This window comes from Rana temporaria, chromosome 1 (genome assembly GCF_905171775.1).
Source record: "Rana temporaria chromosome 1, aRanTem1.1, whole genome shotgun sequence".
In the NCBI taxonomy this organism is placed as follows: Eukaryota; Metazoa; Chordata; class Amphibia; order Anura; family Ranidae; genus Rana; species Rana temporaria.
Genome location: NC_053489.1, coordinates 623,468,453 through 623,491,243, shown reverse-complemented (window position 1 = coordinate 623,491,243; position 22,791 = coordinate 623,468,453). Strand labels below are relative to the sequence as shown.

At 45.4% G+C, this 22,791-nt stretch overlaps 1 protein-coding gene and 1 non-coding gene across 3 annotated transcripts in view; both read right to left on the bottom strand.

Moving 5' to 3' along the window:
• Positions 1-20,129, bottom strand: part of HTT (huntingtin) — a 261,043-nt gene extending 240,914 nt beyond the window's left edge. For both annotated transcript variants that reach the window (XM_040335343.1, XM_040335344.1), the window contains exon 1: positions 19,872-20,129. In XM_040335343.1, coding sequence (XP_040191277.1) covers positions 19,872-19,972 — 101 coding nt within the window. In that variant the 5' untranslated portion in view covers positions 19,973-20,129. The remainder of the gene's footprint in view (positions 1-19,871) is intronic.
• LOC120925414 lies at positions 7,046-7,176 on the bottom strand. The gene has a single exon (XR_005746688.1). It is a non-coding gene; the product is annotated as a small nucleolar RNA SNORA48 (small nucleolar RNA).
• Positions 20,130-22,791: the final 2,662 nt, after the last annotated feature.

Genomic DNA, 22,791 nt, shown 5'->3' with positions numbered 1-22,791 from the left:
TTTAAGCTTCATGCATATAATGCATGTTAGTAAAAAAAAAATAAAAAAAAAAAAACGTGCCTTTAAAACCACTTTAAACAAAAAAAGATGATCACTAAGGGGGATCACTGCAGATACTGATCACTAAGGGGGTCACTGCTGACACACCAGATCACTAAGGTTTTTTTTTGCTTATGCTGTACATTGAACACTGCAGGTGAAAGTACTGGTAAGTGCATCCCACTAATTACATTGGGGAGTAAGGTGTGCTTGATGGAGCGCAGATCTCAGAGGTACTGAAATGTAAACGAAGTGCTGGTGTTCAGTGGGGAATGATTGTGTGCCCGGGCGGTCAGATACAGAGGTAGCAGGTTTTCAACAGCAGAGCATACTCTCTTCAGCCAACTACTTCTTGAAGGCAGAAACTCCCAGCAGTGAAATAAGACAACGCAATCTTGTGAATCCTTTTTACTACTAGAATAGGAAGGATACAAAATAAAAATAGGATTTAAAAAATCGGACTGGATGCTATGATGGAATAGAGACGCAATAAAACTTTTGATTTTACGAATTGTATAGCTGCCATTATAGGTTTATAAAACACCAAGTACCAAAATAACCTGGATGACAGGCTGTATAAAAAAAAAAAATGAATGACAGCAAACAATGTCATGTGTGCTCCACTAACCAGATGTAAGCTGCCTAGAAAGAATCCTGGACTAACCCCGCTGATTGTGGAGAAGCGTATGGTAAAGTTCAGGTCTAACTGGAGGCTGTGTATCCAGTAATCTGGATTAGTAGGTTTACCTACTATCCCGCGCTGTACACAATACCGTTTGTATGGTCATGATAAACTAGGCAAACTGCTCTGGCCAAGCACAGATATCAGGTTGCATGTGTGAAAAAATTGTAGATGATGAACAGTGAGCAATACCGATAAAGAGGCTCAGGTAATGACTGGAATGTCTGTAAGGCTGGCCATATAGTCATCTTTTTTTCCCCCTTTAATCATTTAAAAAGGGGCTGTAAAAGGTTGTTTAATTTTCTAAATAGGTTCCTTTAAGCTAGTGCATTGTTGGTTCACTTACTTTTTCCTTCGATTTCCCTTCTAAATGTTTTTTTCCCCCCTGTCTGAATTTCTCACTTCCCGTTTCTCCTCGGTAAGCTTTCCACCAGTGGCGGTACGTACATAGAGGGCACAGGAGTGCGGCCCCCTCTCGCTCCTGCACCGCCACTGAATACAATACATGGATTCATGCATTGCATGAATCCATGTATTGTCGCTGCCGCCCACTATTCGGATGGCCGGCCCCTTGGTGAGCGCCGGCCATCTGAATAACGGCAGCTGGTTGGCTTTGGAAGTGCCTATCAGAGTCAGTGGCTGCGATAGGCTTTCCGATTACAGCCCTCAGGCTGTAATCGGCTTCCAAATAGTTATCCAGGGGACGCACCGTGGGTGCGTTCCCTGGCTAACACCGACAGGCTTCTCAGCCAATCAGGTTCACCGGTTCTGGTTACCGGTAACCTGATTGGCTGAAGCGGCATCAAGAGCGTGAGAAGACACCGAGGGACGGTGGAAGAAGGATGGCTGACCCGAGAAAGGCAAGTGCCGAGGGGGGGGCATTTTACAGTGCACAGTGGCGACAATTGATGGCATGGCACAGTGGCGACAATTGATGGCATGGCACAGTGGCGACAATTGATGGCATGGCACAGTGGCGACAATTGATGGCATGGCACAGTGGCTGCCTTTGATGGGCACAGTGAAGCTGCAATAGTTGTTTTTGTTTGTTTGCACCCCCCCCCCCCCCCAAAAAAAATTGAGCACCAGCCGCTACTGCTTTCCACAAAGAAAAAAAACATTTAGAAGGGAAAGCAAAGGAAAAGGTTAGTGAACCAACAATGCACTAGCTTAACCTATTTAGAAAATAAAAAACAAACCTTCACAACCACTTTAACCACTTAAGACCCGGACCATTATGCAGGTAAAGGACCTGGCCCCTTTTTGAGATTCGGCACTGCGTAGCTTTAACTGACAACTCGTGCGACGTGGCTGCCAAACAAAATTGGCGTCCTTTTTTCCCCACAAATAGAGCCCCCCTTTTGGTGGTATTTGATCACCTCTGCGGTTTTAATTTTTGGCGCAATAATAGAGTGAAAATGTTGAAAAAAAATGCAATATTATTTACTTATTGCTATAATAAATATCCCCCAAAAAAGAGTCTGTTTAGGCCGATAAGTATTCTTCTACATTTTTTTTTTTTTTTTTCAAAAAATAAAAATCGCAATAATCGTTCATTGATTGGCTTGCGCAAAAGTTATAGCGTTTACAAAATAGGGGAGTTTTATGGCATTTTTATTAATATTTTTTTTTTTTTTACTAGTAATGGTGATTTATTTCATGACTGCGGCATTATGGCGGACACATCGGACACTTTTGGGACCATTGTAATTTTCACAACGAAAAGTGCTATAAAAATGCACCGATTACTGTGAAAATTACACTGGCAGTGAAGGGGTTAACCAGGAGGGGGCGCTGTAGGGGTTAAGTGGCCCTAAGGGAGTGTTCTTACTGTGGGGGGGGGCGTGGCTGTGCGTGTGACATCACTGATCGTCGTTCCCCAACACAGGGAACAGACGATCAGTGACAGCCACACTAGGAAGAACGGGGAAAGGTTTGTTTACACTTACCTCTCCCAGTTCAGCTCTGTGACCTGATCGCAGGACTCCGGCGGCGATCGGGTCTGTGGGTCCCACGGGCACAGTCACGGAGAACAGGACCAGGTTGCAAGCGCGGCGCCGCGCTCGTGACCCACGGCTGGGCTCTTAAAGGCGACGTACAGGTACGTGCTTGTGCCCAGACGTGCCATACTGCCGACGTATATCGGCGTGAAGGGGTCCTTAAGTGGTTAAGGACCGAGCCTCTTTCTGAGATTTGGCGTTTACAAGTTAAAAACAGTTTGTTTGTTTTTTGCTAGAAAATTACTTAGAACATTGTATTAATTTTTCTTTTTTTTTTAACACTCTAGAGAATAAAATGGCAGTCGCAAATCTTTGTCACACCGTATTAGCGCAGCAGTCTTACAAGAGCACTTTTTTGGAAAAAATACTTTTTTGAATAAAAAATTAAATAAAACAATAAGGCAACAGTAAAGTTGGCCCAAATATTTTTTTTTTTAAATTATGAAACAATGTTACGCAGAGTAAATTGATACCCAACATGTCACGCTTCAAAGTTGCGCCCGTTCGTGGAACAGCGACAAACTTTTACCCTTAAAAATCTCCATAGGCAACAGTTAAAAAATTCTGCAGGTTGGGACGATCGTGGGGAAAAAAAAACTGCTGCGCCTACAAGCTTTACCAGGCACTGACAGAAGTCCCAAGACTGATATATACTTGACATGAGAAAAGGTATTTAGCAGTTTATATTTATTAAACCAATTGCATTTCCATGTTTTATGTTTTGTGGGAGACCCGATATAATGAATGCAGAGTCCCAAGTTTAGTAAGAAACAGCCACACCTTATACAAGCATAGCACTTGCTGATATTGACACGAGAGTAATATACCCTCCATTATTTGAACTGGTGCAAATGTCAATAGAAACAAATCTGGTACTCAATTTGTGTTACAAGCGAGTGAGTGCCAGACTTATTTGTTTGCGTCTTGACATCACAGAGGAGTGACATGCACCACCGACTCCATCAAGGTGTCCATTCATTTAGCAGATTTGACTACTTGGGGCTTATGGTGCAATAGTTCATTCCGACTAAACAAATGTTATAAGGCCGTTATCAGTGGAGGGGAAAAAAATAAAAAAATTATTCAAAATCGGGAATGCTGACAAGAGCGCTTCCATACTACCTGATCACTTGGACATTTCTGCTGATCACAGTGTTCTCTAGTGACAGATGGGGGGGGCATATATCTGACACACCCAGAAGCGAGGGATCGGGAGAGAGAAAAGACTTGATTCATTGCCTACAGCGCTATAAAAATACACTGATTACTATGAAAATGACACTGGCAGTGAAGGGGTTAACCACTAGATGGAGCTGTAGGGGTTAAGTGTGTCCTAGTGTGTGATTCTTACTGTAGAGGGCGTGGCTTGGCGTGACACGTCATTGATCGTCGTTACCTATGACGGGGAACAGACGATCACTGCCACCAAGAAGAAGGGGGAAAGGTTTACACTTATCTCTCCCCGTTCTTCAGCTCTGTGACCCGATCGCGGTACACCGGCGGTGATCGGGTCCACAGGCACGGTCACGTAGCTCAGTACCGGGTCGCTAGCATGCCGGCCGCAGCGGGCGCCGCCCACGGCTGGGATCTTTTAGAGGACATACCTGTATGCCCTTTTGCCAACGTACATCGGCGTGCAGCGGTCCTTAAGTGATTAATCACGTCACATTTGTTTTGGGAGTCAAGTCTGGAAGTTAACATACAATTTCAAAGCACCTCCAAGACACACCCCAATTAACCATACGTAACAAAGTGTATTAAGTTGGCCATAGACGGATCAAAATTTGGCCAGTTCAGCAGGGTCTGCCCTAGTTTCGATCCATCTACGGGCATACTGGTTGTACTACATGAACATATTCGCCAGCACACCACAGATCAAATATAATGTCTAAAAGTTTTAAATGCAAAGAAAACATCACAAAAAGTGCAACGTTTCGAGGCCACGCAGGACCTCTTCGTCAGGCAAGTGATAAAAAAAGTCAGTGCAATAACATTAAATATATAGAAACAGCCACCAATAAGTGCGTGTGAAACAAATTGCATCATCCCTCCCCCTCCTTCCACCCCCATACCTCCCCGTGACGTCATACAGCACTCAGTCCAGATGATAAATGACTATATCACAAAAACATAGGAAAACACTCACCTAGGGGAAATCAGCATGTCCACAGTGACAATGCGTCATCGCCTGTCCGTGTGGACACCGTGCGGGTGCAGTGGCTAAAAAACATAACATAACCCCCACCGTAGTGCGGTGTCAATATTACATTTCCCACACTCCGCCGACCAATCACGGCATGCCACGTGTCCTGCGCATGCGCACGGGACACTGTAGGGGATCGTGGAGGAGGCCAACATGCGTACCGCCGTCGTCACAACCAGTGACTTACAGGCGCCGCATTAGGCGAATCATGGGGCATAAGGAAGTGTGGCAGCGAAGCTATCTTGTAAGAAAAAGAAACAAAGGAAAAACAGACAAAGAGAAAATAAACAAGGAAGCAATTAAAAAAGGGGAAGTTAAAAAGAAAAAAAAAAAAAAAAAAAAGAAACAGAATTTGCTAATGAAAATAAATAAAAAAAAAAAAAAGTTAAACAAGAAGGGGGGGGATAAAAAAAAAAAAAAGCATGAAATGAAAAAATAATAATAAAAAAAAAAAATAATGGGAAAAAAAAAAGGAAAAGTGTAAAACGCTGTGGGCTAGATTCAGCAACAATTTACGCCGGCGTATCCATAGATACGCCGCGTAAATTCAAAGCTGCGCCGGCTGCATCACGGGAGAGCGACTACAGGAACTCAACACCATGCAAGCTCGCATTAAGGTGTTGAGTTCTTGTGGGGAGGAGCCGAGACAGCCGCCGAGGGACCCTAGAAGACCAGGTTTGGGGCCACTCTGTGCAAAACAAACTGCATGCATAGTGGAGGCAAGTAAATCATGTTTGTTAATAAAAAAAAAAAAAAAATCCTTTAAGACAAGTTAGGTTTAGCCTGAAATTCTAGTTTAAGGAAAATATCCCCAAAGAGATACAGCCAGCAATAAAGAAAACTAAGGGGAAAAAGAATAAAAAGTACATTTGACTATGAGACGAACACTCAGATGAATAGTCCTATGTACGTTCTTCTAGGGCTGCCTCCAAGACAAGTAAAAACACTCACACAACGTACAATTACAGCCCAATGAATTTAACAGACTTCAAAAGAGTGAAGACAATTATTGTGCCTTTATGTACAACCAATTATTTACTTGTCAGGGAGAAAGATAATTACAATACACATTACTTTGTTAGAGTTATGCAACAATCTCACAATCTTTATGTTAAAAATAATTGCACAACATCATTCCAAGAGACCAGTGTCCTCCTGCGCAAAAAAAAAAAGCGCCAGCATGAATAAAAAGTCAGATTCCTTGCCCGTGAACTTGTCTTGCATACAAAACGGCAAAGATTTGTCGACCAACAAACACAAAACAATGTGTTTTTTCAGCTATTCAGCGCCACCCTTTGGGCAACTTCTGCTAATGTCTTATGGTTAGCATTGGTTCTGAGCATGCGTGTTTGTACTTTGGAGTTTTGCCTGAAGGACTTGTGTACACACGCTCCGAAAATCCAACAACACACAGTTGTCGGAAAATTTTAAAGCTATCCAGCTATCCAACATTTGTTGGCGGAAATTCTGACAACTGTCCAATGGAGCATACAAACGGTCGGAATTTTCCGACAACAGCCTGTCATCACACAATTCCCGTCTGATAACTAAAAAAAAAAAAAAAAAAAAAAAATTAAGGGCACATCCTATGTATGAGAAGACTTCATGACAAGATGACGGCTATGACATCTCTGACCAGTAACAGTACAGAAATTGTGTAAAATCTGTGAAGCCTATTGGGGTCTTCCCCACCCACAATGATGTGAGCTCAGAAGTCCCCCTACAGTGCTCTCAGCCTGGGGGAACCCTACATGGCCCCACCCACATGACTGACCAGCATCAGGATCACCGGTCAAAGCTGGGGCTCACTGAAAGAACCTGTCACCACTGACCCCAAGAAACCCAGAGAACCAACCACCACTGAACCCATACAAGAACCCAAAGAGCCAGTCACCACTGAACCCCCCATAAAAGAACCCAAAGAGCCTGTCACCACTGACCCCAAGAAACCCAGAGAACCAACCACTGAACCCATACAAGAACCCAAAGAGCCTGTCACCACTGAACCCATACAGGAACCCAAAGACAACCAACCACTGAACCCAAAGAGAACCAGCCATCAATGAAACCTCAAGTGAACACAGACTTCTGAAGGAACCCAAAGAACCTCCCCCAGTAAAGGTTTGTACCCATAGCATGAACCAGCTGACAGTGACCACACAGCTGTGCTGGGATGAATATGGCATTTACTCTGCCCCCGTCAGATATAAGATACACATCACGTGATGTGCCCTTGCCCAGTGACAGGGGGACCGTCTGATAATTTGATCGTGTGTACGAGGCTTTAGTCTTACTGCAGCAGACCACGGCATACAACATCACCACATCACACATGGTGTGAATGGGCCCTAAAGCAAAAATGTATTTGTACCTGGGGGCTCCACTATACAGTCCCCACTAACATACAGCTCCTTTCTGCAACGTAGAGAGTACCCTGACTCTCCTGTAGTCCAAGGGAGGGGGCGAGCATGACACTCCACACCAGGGAGAAAGCCTCGCATTACTGTGTGGAGTTACAGACAGAAGAACAGGAAGTGAGGATTTCTCAGAAGAAATAAGGACATTTAAAAGCAAAATGGAAGGATGAGGTAAGTGAAGGAGGACTGCACTAAAGGTAAAGGAAGCTATTTAGGGGAAAAAATTTTACCTTTACAACCCCTTTAACAGGTCCCCTCTACATTGCATAAGGCTAAGCTGGTCTCTCCTAGCGAAGCTAAAATTTCAAGGTGCGAGATTCCCATCAGGTAGAAAAATATATATATATATATATATATATATATATATATATATATATATATATATATATATATATATATATATATATATATATATATATATATAATCTGTGTCCCAAGCGTGTCAAGATCCTATGGGGTAATTGACCGCACCAGCCAGGATGACACTGGCTGCAAAAAGCACCTAGAGGCGATTCAGTTCGCATGTGTAGCGCTATACAAGTCATTCATTCATTATTGTGTTCTGCCAGCAGGGAGCATGGAGACCCCTCCCTACCGGCAGAATACAATGATCACCGATAGTGGCTGTAGCCACTAGCAGTGATCAGGTGTAAAAAACCTGACAGGTTGTTTGTACTTTAGTTCAGGGGTCTCCTATCTAAACAAAGGGCCGGTTTACTGTCCTTCTGACCTTATGGGGGCTGTACTGTAGCCAGTGGGAGTAAACAATGTCCCTTCATTGGTTTTAGTGGAAGGAATACTGCTCTATTAATATTGGTGGGAGGAATAGAACCCCATCCTTGGTGTCAGTGGGAGGAATAGTGCCCCATCTTTGGTGTCAGTGGGAGGAATAGTGCCCCATCCTTGGTGTCAGTTGTGGATGCAATAGTGCCCCAAGGCCCAGATAGAGGCAAGTAAAGGGCTACATTCGGCCCCAGGGCCGAAGTTTGGAGACCACTGCTTTAGTTGATCAATGGATTATACTTCATTCCCTAAATCCGTCTATGGGAAGGCTTGTTGTACAGAGAGTAGGGCGATGTCAGAATAGATTCAGGTATGTAAACTAGCTGTATTTAAAATGCATTTAAAAAAAAAAAATACATTTTTTTCTTCTTTCTCTTCCTGAAGGTTCAGCTTCGACCAAACCCTGGTACATCGATATGCTGCAGTATCTCTCGCATCAAAGTAATCTGCAGAGAATTTTCAGATGTAACTAATTTCCTGTGATCTATTCTACAACCTTCTACTTTTGGAGGACCTGTAGAAGATTTGCACAGAACCAAAACAATCAGCAACACAGGAAATGTTTAATTGTCCAAATGCATCACCAATTCAATAACCTGGTATAGGACACAAATACATCCATCAATATTATCTGCCAGGAACACACTTTGTTTTCTAACCATTTGTACATTTCTGGACCTCTAAATAAACAAACAGTTTTCTGAAACTTTGGCAAATCATTTATTCCCAGAATCACCTGCACCTTTCTTAGCCAACTCACAAGCTAAAATTTTAAGTGGCTTAAAGTGGTTGTAAACCCTCTCATATACCCAGTGAAGTGAATAGACTTGAATGATACACATTTAGGCAGTAAAAACAAGCATTTCATGCAAACCTCCAGGATTATAATAGGACGGATAACTGCCAGAGTGCTGCACAGTGGCACATACTGTGAACGCTTTACACCCCAGGAGGGGGTGAAGTACCCGGTGAGTGCGGGCCACATAAGAGCACTGTTTGAGGTGGTCACAGAGTGGAACATTGGAACAGAAGTTCACTTGGCATAAGCACTTTTGAATTGTGACACAGAGAGCAGAGCAATTCACCTATTGATTATGGACATTCAGCACATGTATTAATACTTGAGCATTTTATACTACATTCTTATTTATATCTTATTTATTTAGGCACTCCCACATTCATACCCTATTCAATCTATTATTCCATCCAGGCGGAATAAATTACGTAGAGGCAGCTAACTGTAGGGGGCGTCAAAAACCCCAATATATTGTATATTGGCACTTTTTTCATTTTTATTTTTTCCACTGCACGGATTCATTTATTTTTCTCTTTAACAGATACCTGTGTCCACTTCCAGCTGGCTGACTTCACCAGGGTGAACGCATCCAGAAGTTCACCCCCCTTCCTCCTTCCCCCGGCCCACGCCATTCACAAAGCGCAGCTCGCATGCGCAGTGAGGAACAAGCTGTGAGGCCGCAAGGCTTTACTGCCCGTTTTTCCTTACCCGAGATGGAGGCAGCAACACCCGAGAGCCAATAGAAAAATCTGCTTGGGTGAAGACACCACTGGATTTGTGGACAGGAAAGTGTCCTAATATTTCTGAAGGAGCCTGGAGCTCCGCTTTAAGGTATGTACGCCTAATCCAGGCACCACCCCCAATAATGTTAACCCCCACCCCATTCCCAACCAATCCACCAATTATTTTTCCAAGTCTATGAAAGTGAGGATATGTTCAAAAGTAGGTACAGGAAAGCTAAAATCTATAATCGCGGTCTGTCCGACTTGAAAATTTTCCTTCACTTCCTGTCTGGTAAAACTTAATGAGGCTATTGTGCATTCTTCAACATACCTATCCCATAACACATACACAATAAAAACCGTCATAAAACCAGATTAGATTCTACGTCCAAAGCTGTGGTTAATTGACCCATCTGATGGTGCCTGCATATTTCCAGGGCAAACGTCATTTGGAAGAGCCAATGTCATAAATCCAATGATCTCTGCAGCTACCTGAAGTGGTGGCATTCTGACCGCAACTGTAAGGGGTCACTCCTTCCACAGATCACCATTGTAACAACGATTTTTCCCACTGACCCTCAATAAATTGGCTTTGAGAGGAGGTTACCTAGGACGGAAACATTTTGGCCCTACTTCTATGAATCACAGGAGCGCATTGCATTTTGCCCTCCTGTGAACAGATTTCAGACGAAAGCTGAAGCCCGCCGTCACAGAGCAAGTCCAGGGGGTCCAAAAAGATCCCGACACCTCCACAGTCCAGCGCTCCAGTGAGTTCTGGAGGGGCGAGCAGAGAGCCGACAGTCACGGTCAGAGCAGAGGGGGTGAACTGAGCAATCAGTGGTCTTTGATCACTGAGTTCCCACTTCAGAGCCAGCAAGGGACAGATGCAGCATTGGATCGATGCTACATCCACTTAGGTGAGTATAAATGTTTGTTTTTTTAATTCCGAACTCCCCTTTTAGGCCCAATTCAAATAGATGCCAATTGGATGCGTTTCGAACCGCATCCAATTCGCACGAATTGTTAACATTGGTTTCCATTGAAGCTGTTCACATAGAGGCGGTGAATCCTGAGCGTTTTCTGAGCACTTCAGTGCAGGTGCCAATTCCAGGTTCATTGAATGCTATTGAATCGCACATGCCATTATGCGGGTTCGGTATGGATTGTAGAGAGGAACCCCAAAAACAAAAAAAAATGGCATGTGGCGTCCTCACCAAATCTATACCAGTCCCTCGGGAAAGGGAGGTTATCACTCCAGATGGATGCAATTGGCAATCAATGTCCTCTCAGAAGCCACGGGTGCCGGAAATGCATGAAGCAAAAAAGGAAGAATATATGTGGACAGCCGCACTCCAAAAAAAAAAATAAAAAAAATAAAACGTTATTAGTAAAAGTATAAAAGCACTACATGTCACAGCACACAGTGGGATATATAGCTCACGCATTTTGCACCAATATCTAGTGCTTAGTCATAGTGCGAAACGCGTGAGCTGTATATCCCACTGTCTGCTGTGACTTGTAGTGCTTTTATCTTTTTACTAATAAAGGCAACCGTAAGTTGTTTTTTTTTCTGGAGTGCGGCTGTCCACATATATTCTTCTATTTATACCAGTCCCTTATCCGAGGAGCATGCAGCCATGAAAGGGAAGAGACAAGCAAGCACCCCGCCATCTTCTGTACCATGCCAGGCCGCATGCCCTCAACATGATCCCCTCCCCCAAAGCACCTTTTTACTCCCCATGTTTGATGGGGACAAAGGTCTCTTTTCAACAAAACTGGGCAGTGGTTGCGGGGATATCAGCATCTGGAAGCCCCCTTTAACAAGGGAGCTGACAAATTCATATTAAAGTTGAATATAATAAAAAAAAAAAAAAGTGTGTGCATTTATTTGTAACTGTTATTTTCGGTAAAAGTGCATCCTGCTTTTTCTGTTTCGGCACCAGAAATTCCCATTCGGCGCACCTCTACCAGTTATAGCGCCTGCATCTTTTTCCAAGTCTCAGAAGCACACTGCATAGGGGTAAATAAGATTCCTCTTGTCACACACTGTCACACAGTGACCAAAGACAGAAAAATAGCAAGGCCGTTATACCTATGGGCCTTTGTACTTGTAGGAAGCTGTCATGGGCTAATTGACATGGAAAGGTTGAGTGAGGCCCACTAAGTCTACCCCCATGTCCCTTTCTCATCTGATGTCACTAGTTAATTCAGCAGCCAGTGTTGGCTCATCCTACAGACGTGCTGTGTGTAGGCGACAGATGCACCAACTATGAAGGTTCACTGATGTAATCCTTATATGACATCCTTATATGATCATATGACAGCAATACTGTATGGGGCTCTCAAAGGTCAAAATTTCTGCTTTAATGGCGGCGCTTTATGTTCCATTTTATGACAAATGCTAATGTTCTTCTCTGCAGCGGATGTACACAAAGCAGTACAATAGAAGAGGTGACAGCAGGCAGGTGCAGCTACCTCTCTACACCTCCACCACCCTTGCGGTAAACAATCATTTACAGGCCAGCCAACAGTGACAGGTCTGATCATTCAATACAACAACAAGCAATACAAATGCTTTAAAGGACACTTCTGAATTTAATCCGCAAAGCAGTATTATGAGAAAGCAAAGCTTCCTAGAACAGCCAGATTTCCCTTCAGAATTGAATTTTCTGAAGAATCTGGCAGCACCAACCCTGCTCATCAATTCTGCAAATATAAAAAATAACTCCAGCTTTGCTGTTCACTGCCCAGCGTTTGGCAAGTTTTGCAAATGTCTTCTCACCAGGGAGCGCCAGAAGTAATGGCTCAGCTTCTGTACCCGACATACAGAATATACCTACAGCAGTGCCCATTAGAAAATGCCAGGACGACCATGCCCAGCCAGGCGGTGAGAACAGGGTCATTTCTGCATCTGTGATGTTATTTTTGGAAAATCATTGAGAAGGGTGATGAGCTGGAATTAGGGGCCTTCAGCGGAGTATGAAATCCTTTAAAGTCAATTCCAACCTGCACCAACTTCCCTTCTGGAAGACCCCCACCTTCATATATCTTTCAAGACTTCCTATGGGGGGAGCCTGAAAATCAACTGTCTTTACAAACCCAAATAATGGTAAAACAATCAAAAATCTCCATATCAAGGAGAGAACAGAGTATGTGCAAGTCTTTTTTTTGGCCTTGCCGAAACAGGACAATCAAAATATTATCATGTATATATATATATGTATATGTATATGTATGTATATATATATATATATATATATATATATATATATATATATATATATATATATATATATATATATATATATATATATATATATATATATATATATATATATATATATATATATATATATATATATATATATACACACACATACATACACACACACACACACACACACACACACACACACACACACACAGAGCCTATTAAGCATAGCCAGGCTCAGTCAAACACAAACTAAAAAAATAATAAACTACTGTACGCTCAACCACCTGTGCAGATTATCTAAAGTACAGTGGAACCTCGGATTGCGGTTAACGAGCGTTTCGCAATACGACCAGTGTATTTCTAAAAATCTTAACTCGATTTGCGAGTGTTGTCTCGCAAACCGAGCAGGATTGCCAAAGCGGTGTGAAGTACCACTTGTGGCCTGAGGTGGAGCCGAACCGCGTTGATCGTCGCCATTCGGAAATGCACGGAAAGGGCTCGATTTCTATGGGCAGGCGGATATCAGCGGAGATGTGTCCGCTGAATCCCGCCTGTCATCCGATCAGACAAGATCCGCTCAAAACAGATGGGTGGCGATACGTTTCTCCATCCGTCCAGCGCATGGGTTCGAAGGAAAAAAATTAGCATGCCGTCTGTTTTCATCTGATCTCGCCATAGAGAACAGCGTGGCTCTGACAGGTCCATCTCCGCACAGTAATCAGAGACGGACCTGTCATCCCCCTCTCAGTGGGGATCAGTTGAGCAATCTCCTGCTGAGCTAGCGGAGCCTGTCCAGTGGATCCGCCCCGTGTGAAAGGGGCCCAAGAAGTTAAAAAAAAAAAAAAGTTAGTCATTATCATTTATTTTAAAAATAAATCATTCCAATTATATATCTTTCCTATTGGTCAAAACTTTGGGGGGGGGGGGGGCAGCGCCCCTTATGGACCGGCTGCCATCTGCCAATTTTACTGCAGAGGTTTGAAAAACACCTGCATGTTGTGTCTAGTTTCCTTGATGTTTGCATGCATTTTGATTCTGCTTTGCATGTTGGACCATTAAATATAAATGAAGAATGTTTTTTCCTCTGTTTTCATAACAAACAAACTGCAGACTGCATTTTGATAAACCACATAACACAGAACCACACAGGTGGAAACTGAAAGGATATGAGCCCTTACCAAATATTTCTACACCTAAAATCTAAAGTATAGGGTGATGAGGAATATTTTGTGGTATAATGTTCTATTTTATTACCATGCCATTCCTGGAATGCTGGCATTCTCCACCATTTTCATCATGGAAGTGACCGGCCATTTTACTTTTATGGATTCTGATTTATGGGTTTTAGTTTCTATTTTTTTTTTTAAAACAAAAATCTAGAAAATACTTTGTCCTGCAATCATGTTTTCCTATGACTCCCGTAAACTACAAAGTGGCTTAGGAACAACGACTGACTGTACAAATGCACACAGTAGAAATTAAATATGACATATCATCGATACACAAACCATTTGTTTTTATAAAAATGCATGCAAAGCCAAAAGTGTGGACGGGTGTTTGATTGTTTTTTTTCCCCCAGATAGCAAAGGGGATGGCCAAGAAATGATTAGGTCAGTGGTCATCAACCCTGTCCTCAGGGCCCACTAAGGCCCCTTTCACACTGGGGCGGGAGGCGCGGTGGCGGTATAGCGCCGCTAAAAATAGCAGTGCTATACCGTCAGATTTGCCGCGGGATTCTGCCGCTAGCGGTGCGGTATTAACCCCCGCTAGCTGCCGATAAAGGGTTAATACCACCCGCAATGCGCCTCTGCAGAGGCGTATTGCCGCGGTTTCCCATTGTTTTAAAAAGGGAAGGAGCGGTATAAACGCCGCTCCTCTCACCGCTCCAAAGATGCTGCTGACAGGAGATTTTTTTCTCTCCCGCCAGCGCATCGCCTCAGTGTGTAAGCCCTCGGGTTTTCACATTGAGTATGCAGTGCAGGAGTTTTTCAGGCGGTATAGCAGCGCTAAACGACTACACAGAGCAGGCAAGTATACTCGTGCTGCGAATCTTCACTAGTCTCACAATTTCATTATGATTATCCAGGCAACTATTCGATTCTGCGATGCATCACGATTACTGGCCATGGTTTTCATCAAAAAAACATCCGTGCCCATCAAATGCAGCCTCACCAGTGCCCGGATCACACAGAGCGGGGATCTCCCATAGTGACACTGAGCTTGGATCTGAAATGCCCAGGGCGGCTGCTGTTACAAAGTACTGCTTCCAGGAACGGCTCCTGCGAAAGACATCACACTGATTTAACTATGTTACAGTGGCAACCGGGTAATTTCAGATCCAAGCTCCATGTCACAGCAGGAGACCCCCGCTCTGTGCGACACAAACATACAGGTGAAGGAGGAGAGAAGGACTCTGACAGGGGCGTGCTGAGATAACCTTATTGATGCAATCACGATTCAGCCGTTCTCTGCATTGATGCAGAATAGTTTAAGACTGAATCGCAATGCATCGATTAGCGGTGTTGAAAATCGTATAACGTATACCATGTTTGAGATTTTTTTATAATATATATATATATATAAGAATCAACACTGTAGGTTGCATACTGCAGACACCCAACATGCTCTGGGTCTCCAGGGCAGCCTTGCTGTAATGGATTGTCACATCAGACCAACTAGCACCATGCAGTGCCCAGTTTACATTTGTATAGTTAGCGTATTTATCGGCCTATTGCGCGCCACGGCGTAATGCACGCACTCCCGAACTTGAAGAAAAATTCCTGAAAAAAAAAAATAGGAACAGTTTGGATGCCCCTCGTCGGTGTCTTGCCCATCGTCCATCGCATCCTGCCCGTCGTCCATCGGCGGCCTCGTCCGGTCCGGCGTCCATTGTGGTGTCCTCCCCGCTCAATCCCCGCGCTGAGTTTGAACCACTGCGCCGGCATAAACCGAGCGCAGTACACTTGGGTATAGTCGGGCAGGCTCGGCTCCTCTTGCGTAAAGGACGTGACCGCGAGAGGAGCCAAGCCTGCCCGACTATACCCGAGTGTACTGCGCTCGGTATATGCCGGCGCAGTGGTTCAAACACAGTGCGGGAAGCGAGTATCGGCGTATATCGTGCACCCATGATTTTGCCCTGATTGTCAGGGCAAAAAAGTGCGCGGTATACGCTGATAAATACGGTACTTCTACCTGTCACTTATGGTATAATGTGTGCTTTAAATCACTGACATTCTGTCACATCCTGAATGTCACAATATACAGCAACAGTCCCATGTTTTTTTTTTTTTAATTATACAAAAGTCCTTCAGCTCCAGTCCAGTGTCTGTGCCAATGCATTCTCTAGTCCCTCAGGGATCATGCTGTACATTGTAACCTTGTAGCAAGTCATAAGATGAGATATTGCAGCATGGGTTGTGAGGGCAACAAAGAATTATGCAGACACTAGGATTTACATGAATGTGCAATCCCTCAGCTAGAAAATTGACACTGATCCTGAAAGACGCCTGAAGAAAGATGGCGCTGTCCTTGTAGAGAGAAAAGCAGATGAAGGCATTGTCAGATGGAGTACTGTGGTAACAGAGGTAATCAATCTATTGTCTCTAGATCCATTTCCAACAATAACTGCGTCCTTATAAGATAAATAGAATATACAGTGGGTATAGAAAAAAAAAATACCCATTTTAAAATAACATTTTGTTGCTCTGCAGCCTGATATGAAGACAGACACGACTTTTGTTTTATCCAGCTGTATTTACGAAGTGCAACTTATAACATCCAAGTGAAAGATATAACACCAACATGCCAGAATATAAAAAAAAAGGCAGAATCACAGAGTTGGAAAAAGGATCACCCACTTGTGTTTGAGTATTTTGTTGGTCAAAGCTTTGTGTGCCATTGAGAAGGCGATTAGCTACACTTGATTGCGTTTACAAGTCATTTTTAAGAAGGGGGTGATCCTTTTTCCAAATCAGCGATTCTGACCTGTCGGTGTTAGACCTTCCACGTGGATGTAGTAAATACAGCTGGGTAAATCAAAGGGGGGGGGGATTCTTCTCTATATCCACTGTACTCCAAACCCTCCACTGCAAACTTTTTCTATCATTTAGAAACAATCAAAATGAATGCTGAGCTCTGTGCCCCTTTTGATCACCCTTACATAGGTTCATTGCTTTGTGCACATTATTAGGGGTTTGTGTTTTCTTGACGTCTATTTTCTAATAAAGCCAATCAAGGCATTTGCTAAACAGTGAAGATTTCCCATGTTATGGAGAACATACAGAGATAATGGTGTCTAAGCTGTACCCCAAAAATGTACCCTTTGTCTTAAATATCTTCTGAAAAATAACAGTGCAATTTCTGTTATGCAAGGGTGCCTACAGCCACATAGCTGTATATCTGCAGTGTGAGATCTAGGGCACTGCGTCCTCTGAATGCCAGCCTGAGATTTGGCGATATCATTATTGTGCTGCTCACTGTTCTCCTTTGCTGGAGGTTTCCGACATGAGAAAGCAAAGCCCTGCCTCCATCAAGATGGCAGTCTCTAAACAGAGGCAGAGTACAAAACAAGTCATGGTAAGTCAGTAATGGGGAAAGATTAGCTGCAGGGAGAGGACAGGTGCGCATGCCCAGTGCGAGGACCAGCAGACCCAAGTCTGCCCAGTGCAGGGACCGTCAGACCCAGGTGCCCCAGGAATGCCCAGCGTGGGGACCGGCAGACTCATGAATTGGCAGTGCGATCCCCAATAGACCCGAGTGCCCCACGTATGTGCAGCGCGGGGACCGGCAGACCCGGGTGCCCCATGTATGCCCAGTGCGAGGACCGGCAGACTCATGAATTGGCAGTGCGACCCCCAATAGACCCGGGTGCCCCACGTATGTGCAGCGCGGGGACCGGCAGACCCGGGTGCCCCACGTATGCCCAGTGCGAGGACCGGCAGACCCAGGTGCCCCACGTATGCCCAGTGCGAGGACCGGCAGACTCATGAACGTGCAGTGTGAGGACCAGTAGACCCAGGTGTCCCATGTATGTCTAATTCGAGTCCTAGGAGACAACGTAGAAGATATCTACTGTACTCGGCATGGGAGGATTACTCGTGTTAGGACCTTGGATGTACAATGTGGGTACTGGAGGGTTGTTTTCTATTAGAATGTTGGGGGCCTGGGGTGGGTTCTGGGGGTACTTGGACATTTATCTGTATTCTGAGCTCCTCAGGGTGCCCTGTGGTCCCTGGGAATTTGTCCCCTAAGTGCTGAGAGCCCCCAAAGGTATTGGTCGCCAGGGTGCTGGAGGGCTTTGAGGTGGGATCATGGGGTCCTGAAGCTTTTGCTGACAGGGTGGTGGGGTAATTATTCACCAGAGGGCCCTAAAGCATTCATTGACAGGGTCCTGTGGGCCCATGGTATTGGTCACCAGTGGGCTGGGGGCCACCAGTTACTAACCATCAACACCCCAGGTTCCCCAGTGTAAAGTCAAGGTGAAGAGGGCACCTCCAGGGCCCTGGGGCCCCGGGGTGCGCGTGCATCGAGGGTCCTGGGGGCCCTGTGTGTGTACATTGTTGTTCCTGGGGCCCCTGTGTGTATACATTGATGTTCCTGGGGCCCCTGTGTGTGTACATTGATGTTCCTGGGGCCCCTGTGTGTGTACATTGATGTTCCTGGGGCCCCTGTGTGTGTGTACATTGATGTTCCTGGGGCCCCTGTGTGTGTGTGTACATTGATGTTCCTGGGGCCCCTGTGTGTGTGTACATTGATGTTCCTGGGGCCCCTGTGTGTGTGTACATTGATGTTCCTGGGGCCCCTGTGTGTGTGTACATTGATGTTCCTGGGGCCCCTGTGTGTGTGTACATTGATGTTCCTGGGGCCCCTGTGTGTGTGTACATTGATGTTCCTGGGGCCCCTGTGTGTGTGTACATTAATGTTCCTGGGGCCCCTGTGTGTGTGTACATTGATGTTCCTGGGGCCCCTGTGTGTGTACATTGATGTTCCTGGGGCCCCTGTGTGTGTGTACATTGATGTTCCTGGGGCCCCTGTGTGTGTGTACATTGATGTTCCTGGGGCCCCTGTGTGTGTGTACATTGATGTTCCTGGGGCCCCTGTGTGTGTGTACATTGATGTTCCTGGGGCCCCTGTGTGTGTGTACATTGATGTTCCTGGGGCCCCTGTGTGTGTGTACATTGATGTTCCTGGGGCCCCTGTGTGTGTGTACATTGATGTTCCTGGGGCCCCTGTGTGTGTGTACATTGATGTTCCTGGGGCCCCTGTGTGTGTGTACATTGATGTTCCTGGGGCCCCTGTGTGTGTGTACATTGATGTTCCTGGGGCCCCTGTGTGTGTGTACATTGATGTTCCTGGGGCCCCTGTGTGTGTGTACATTGATGTTCCTGGGGCCCCTGTGTGTGTACATTGATGTTGCTGGGGCCCCTGTGTGTGTGTACATTGATGTTCCTGGGGCCCCTGTGTGTGTGTACATTGATGTTCCTGGGGCCCCTGTGTGTGTGTACATTGATGTTCCTGGGGCCCCTGTGTGTGTACATTGATGTTCCTGGGGCCCCTGTTTGTGTACATTGATGTTCCTGGGGCCCCTGTGTGTGTGTACATTGATGTTTCTGGGGCCCCTGTGTGTGTACATTGATGTTGCTGGGGCCCCTGTGTGTGTACATTGATGTTGCTGGGGCCCCTGTGTGTGTACATTGATGTTCCTGGGGCCCCTGTGTGTGTGTACATTGATGTTCCTGGGGCCCCTGTGTGTGTGTACATTGATGTTCCTGGGGCCCCTGTGTGTGTACATTGATGTTTCTGGGGCCCCTGTGTGTGTACATTGATGTTCCTGGGGCCCCTGTGTGTGTACATTGATGTTCCTGGGGCCCCTGTGTGTGTACATTAATGTTGCTGGGGCCCCTGTGTGTGTACATTGATGTTCCTGGTGGCCAGATGAGATGCAGCATGTCAGGGCCCCTGTGTATGTAGCATTAGGGCCCGGAGGCGGTATTGTGGTCCCTGGCTCTCTACTCACGCTCGGGGTAGCAGCTCCTCAGGCACGGTCGGTCCAAGCTGCTGTTGCTGGAAGGATTTCAGGGACTCGAAGGCTCTCATTAGTTTCTCCATGGTGGCCATATCCCATGAGCGGGAATCTCCTCACCGCCTCATCGCCATCACCCGAACACCGGTACCGGGAGAATCACTGACAGCTCCGGCCTAACCCGCTCCTCCACCCTCAGCCAATAGCGAGCGCTTCCACCGCCAGACGGACAGCGATACAGACCAATCGGGGCGCAGGGTCAGGTGACATAACCAGAAATGGGATTGGTGAAAATCGGGAAAAGGCGGGGATGGAACAAATAGGTAGTGAAAAAGAAGGTCATGAGGCGGTGCCTTGTCAGATAAACCACACCCACCAACTTAGTGCAGTCGTAGTGTGAAGCGCTGGTAGGATAGAGGGCGGGATAGAGATGTGTGACGGAGGGGCTGAGCGGCAGAAGTCATTTGACAGGTCACGTGATAGATGGGAGCTGCGCAGCTCTGTAGGTGGGTGGCAACTCAAGTGGTCATACTCATACCAGATGTGGTGGGACTGTGTTGGGTGGTTATTCCAGTACAGTCCCACCTCATGACAAAGCAAAATGTCTTTTCTCTGGTATGTCTGGTTCACAGCACTGCAGCCAAATAAGCTTTTTTTCATTTCAATAAAGTTTGTATTAAAAAAAAAACAGCATGTTGCACGAATAAACCCTTGGGCCCCTTTCACACTTATGCAACTTATCCTGTGACTTGGGCCTGCAAAGTCGCATGACACGTCGTATCCTATGATTTCCAATGAGTACCATTCATATATATGCGACTTCAAATTAGTCCCTGCACTACTTTGGTCCAACTTTGATGCGACTTGAGGTCCATAGACACAGGCATTGCTTCAAGTCACAGCAAAATCGCATGACTTTCAGGTCGCACACGTGTGAAAGGGGCCTAATCAGACAAGGCAGCACATGGGGGTGTACACATGCTGCAGCCACAGTGCTTTACTTTATGACTGCAGCATACCTCCCAACATTTTGAAATGGGAATGAGGGACAACTACTAACAAACGTATTTAGGCATAGGACATGCCCCCTGTCACACCCCCTTAACCACTTCCTCACCGCGCCATAGACAAAAGACGTCTATAGCGCGGTGGAGTTATTCTGGGAGGACGTCCCTGGGACGTCCTCCCAGAATCCTTCACTCGCGCGCCCCCTGGGGCGCGCTCCTGGAATCATCTGTGAGCAACGGGTCTAGAAGACCCGGCGCATCACAGATCGTGGTAAATTGCAGTTGATAGCGGCCGTTTACCATGTGATCGCTCTGTCAAATGACGGAGCGATCACTTGTAAACAAACCGGCGTCATGTGATGACGCTGGTTCCTCCCTCTCCTCTCTGTACCGATCGGTACAGTGTGAGAGGAGAGGGGGGAGAGCGGAAGCAGCAGCACTGTGGGCTGGATCTGTGACAAATGCAGTCACAGATCCAGCCATCCATTCCTGCGCAATACTCTGCAATACTCTGCAATACCCCCCATACTCTGCAATACCCCACATTACTCTGCAATACCCCCCATACTCTGCAATACCCCCCATACTCTGCAATACCCCCCATACTCTGCAATACCCCCCATACTCTGCAATACCCCCCAATACTCTGCAATACCCCCCAATACTCTGCAATACTCCCCAATACTCTGCAATACCACCCATACTGTGCAATACCACCAATACGCTGCAATACCCCCCATACTCTGCAATACCTCCAATACTCTGCAATACCCCCCATACTCTGCAATACTCCCCAATACTCTGCAATACCTGCTAATATGACAGAAACGAGAATTATTTTATTTTTTTTACAGAATTTTCAGTGTTTTTTCTTTTATAGCGCAAAAAATAAAAAACACAGAGGTGATCAAATACCACCAAAAGAAAGCTCTATTTGTGGGAAAAAAAAGGAAAAAAATTTCAGATGGGCACAATGTTGTATGACTGAGTAATTGTCATTCAAATTGTGAGAGCTCCGAAAGCTGAAAATTGGTCTGCTTAGGAAGGGGGTTTACGTGCCCAGTGGTCAAGAGGTTAAAGGGGAAAGGTTTAGCACTGGAAAACACGTTTTAAAAAATAAAAAGTGCATTTTATATACAACTACATGGATCAGACAAAAATGAGGGACAAATGAGTGGGAATGAGGGACAGAGAGGCATTGCTTCAAATCAGGGACAGTTGGGAGCTATGCTGCAGCAAGAATGATATCCCCAGTTGCATTTGGTGGGCCCTACCACTCACCAAATGCAACCCAATCAACGTGCTGCAACTTCCCGACAACCGTGTGCAACGCACACGATTGTGATGGCAGTGATGCAGCATTTAGGGGGTTAAAACAGGTGGTAAGGAGGCAATACCAACTGTCAAACACCTCTTAAAAGCAATATTTGTGTGTATTGCTTTTCAGAGGAGTGGCAGTGTTTTTCAGTCAGAGACTCAGAAGAGGAGAGGTGAGGGACATACATATGCATTTGTCAAGTTGAGGGCGGGGTTTCAAACATAGAATACAATTAAATAGGGATATCCTTTGAATTGCACTTGCATGAAATGTCATTGTTGATACAAGCATTGTAAAATAATTGATAATACAGTCAGCCGCCACATCCAGCCATTTGGACTGTGGACTCACCAATTTCCAATCCTCCAAGCATGCAGCAGCACACACACCTACAGTATCTAACGCCATGTGAGTATCTGTGCACAGACAGCACGGATTGGCTACTTTACAAGAGCCCTTCTCACTCAGCACCCCTGAGGATGTTCAGACCGAATCCCGTCTCTCTAAGACCCCTTTCACATTGGAGGCGTTTTTCAGGTGCTTTAGCGCTAAAAATAGCACATGTAAAGCGCCTGAAAAAAGCCTCAGC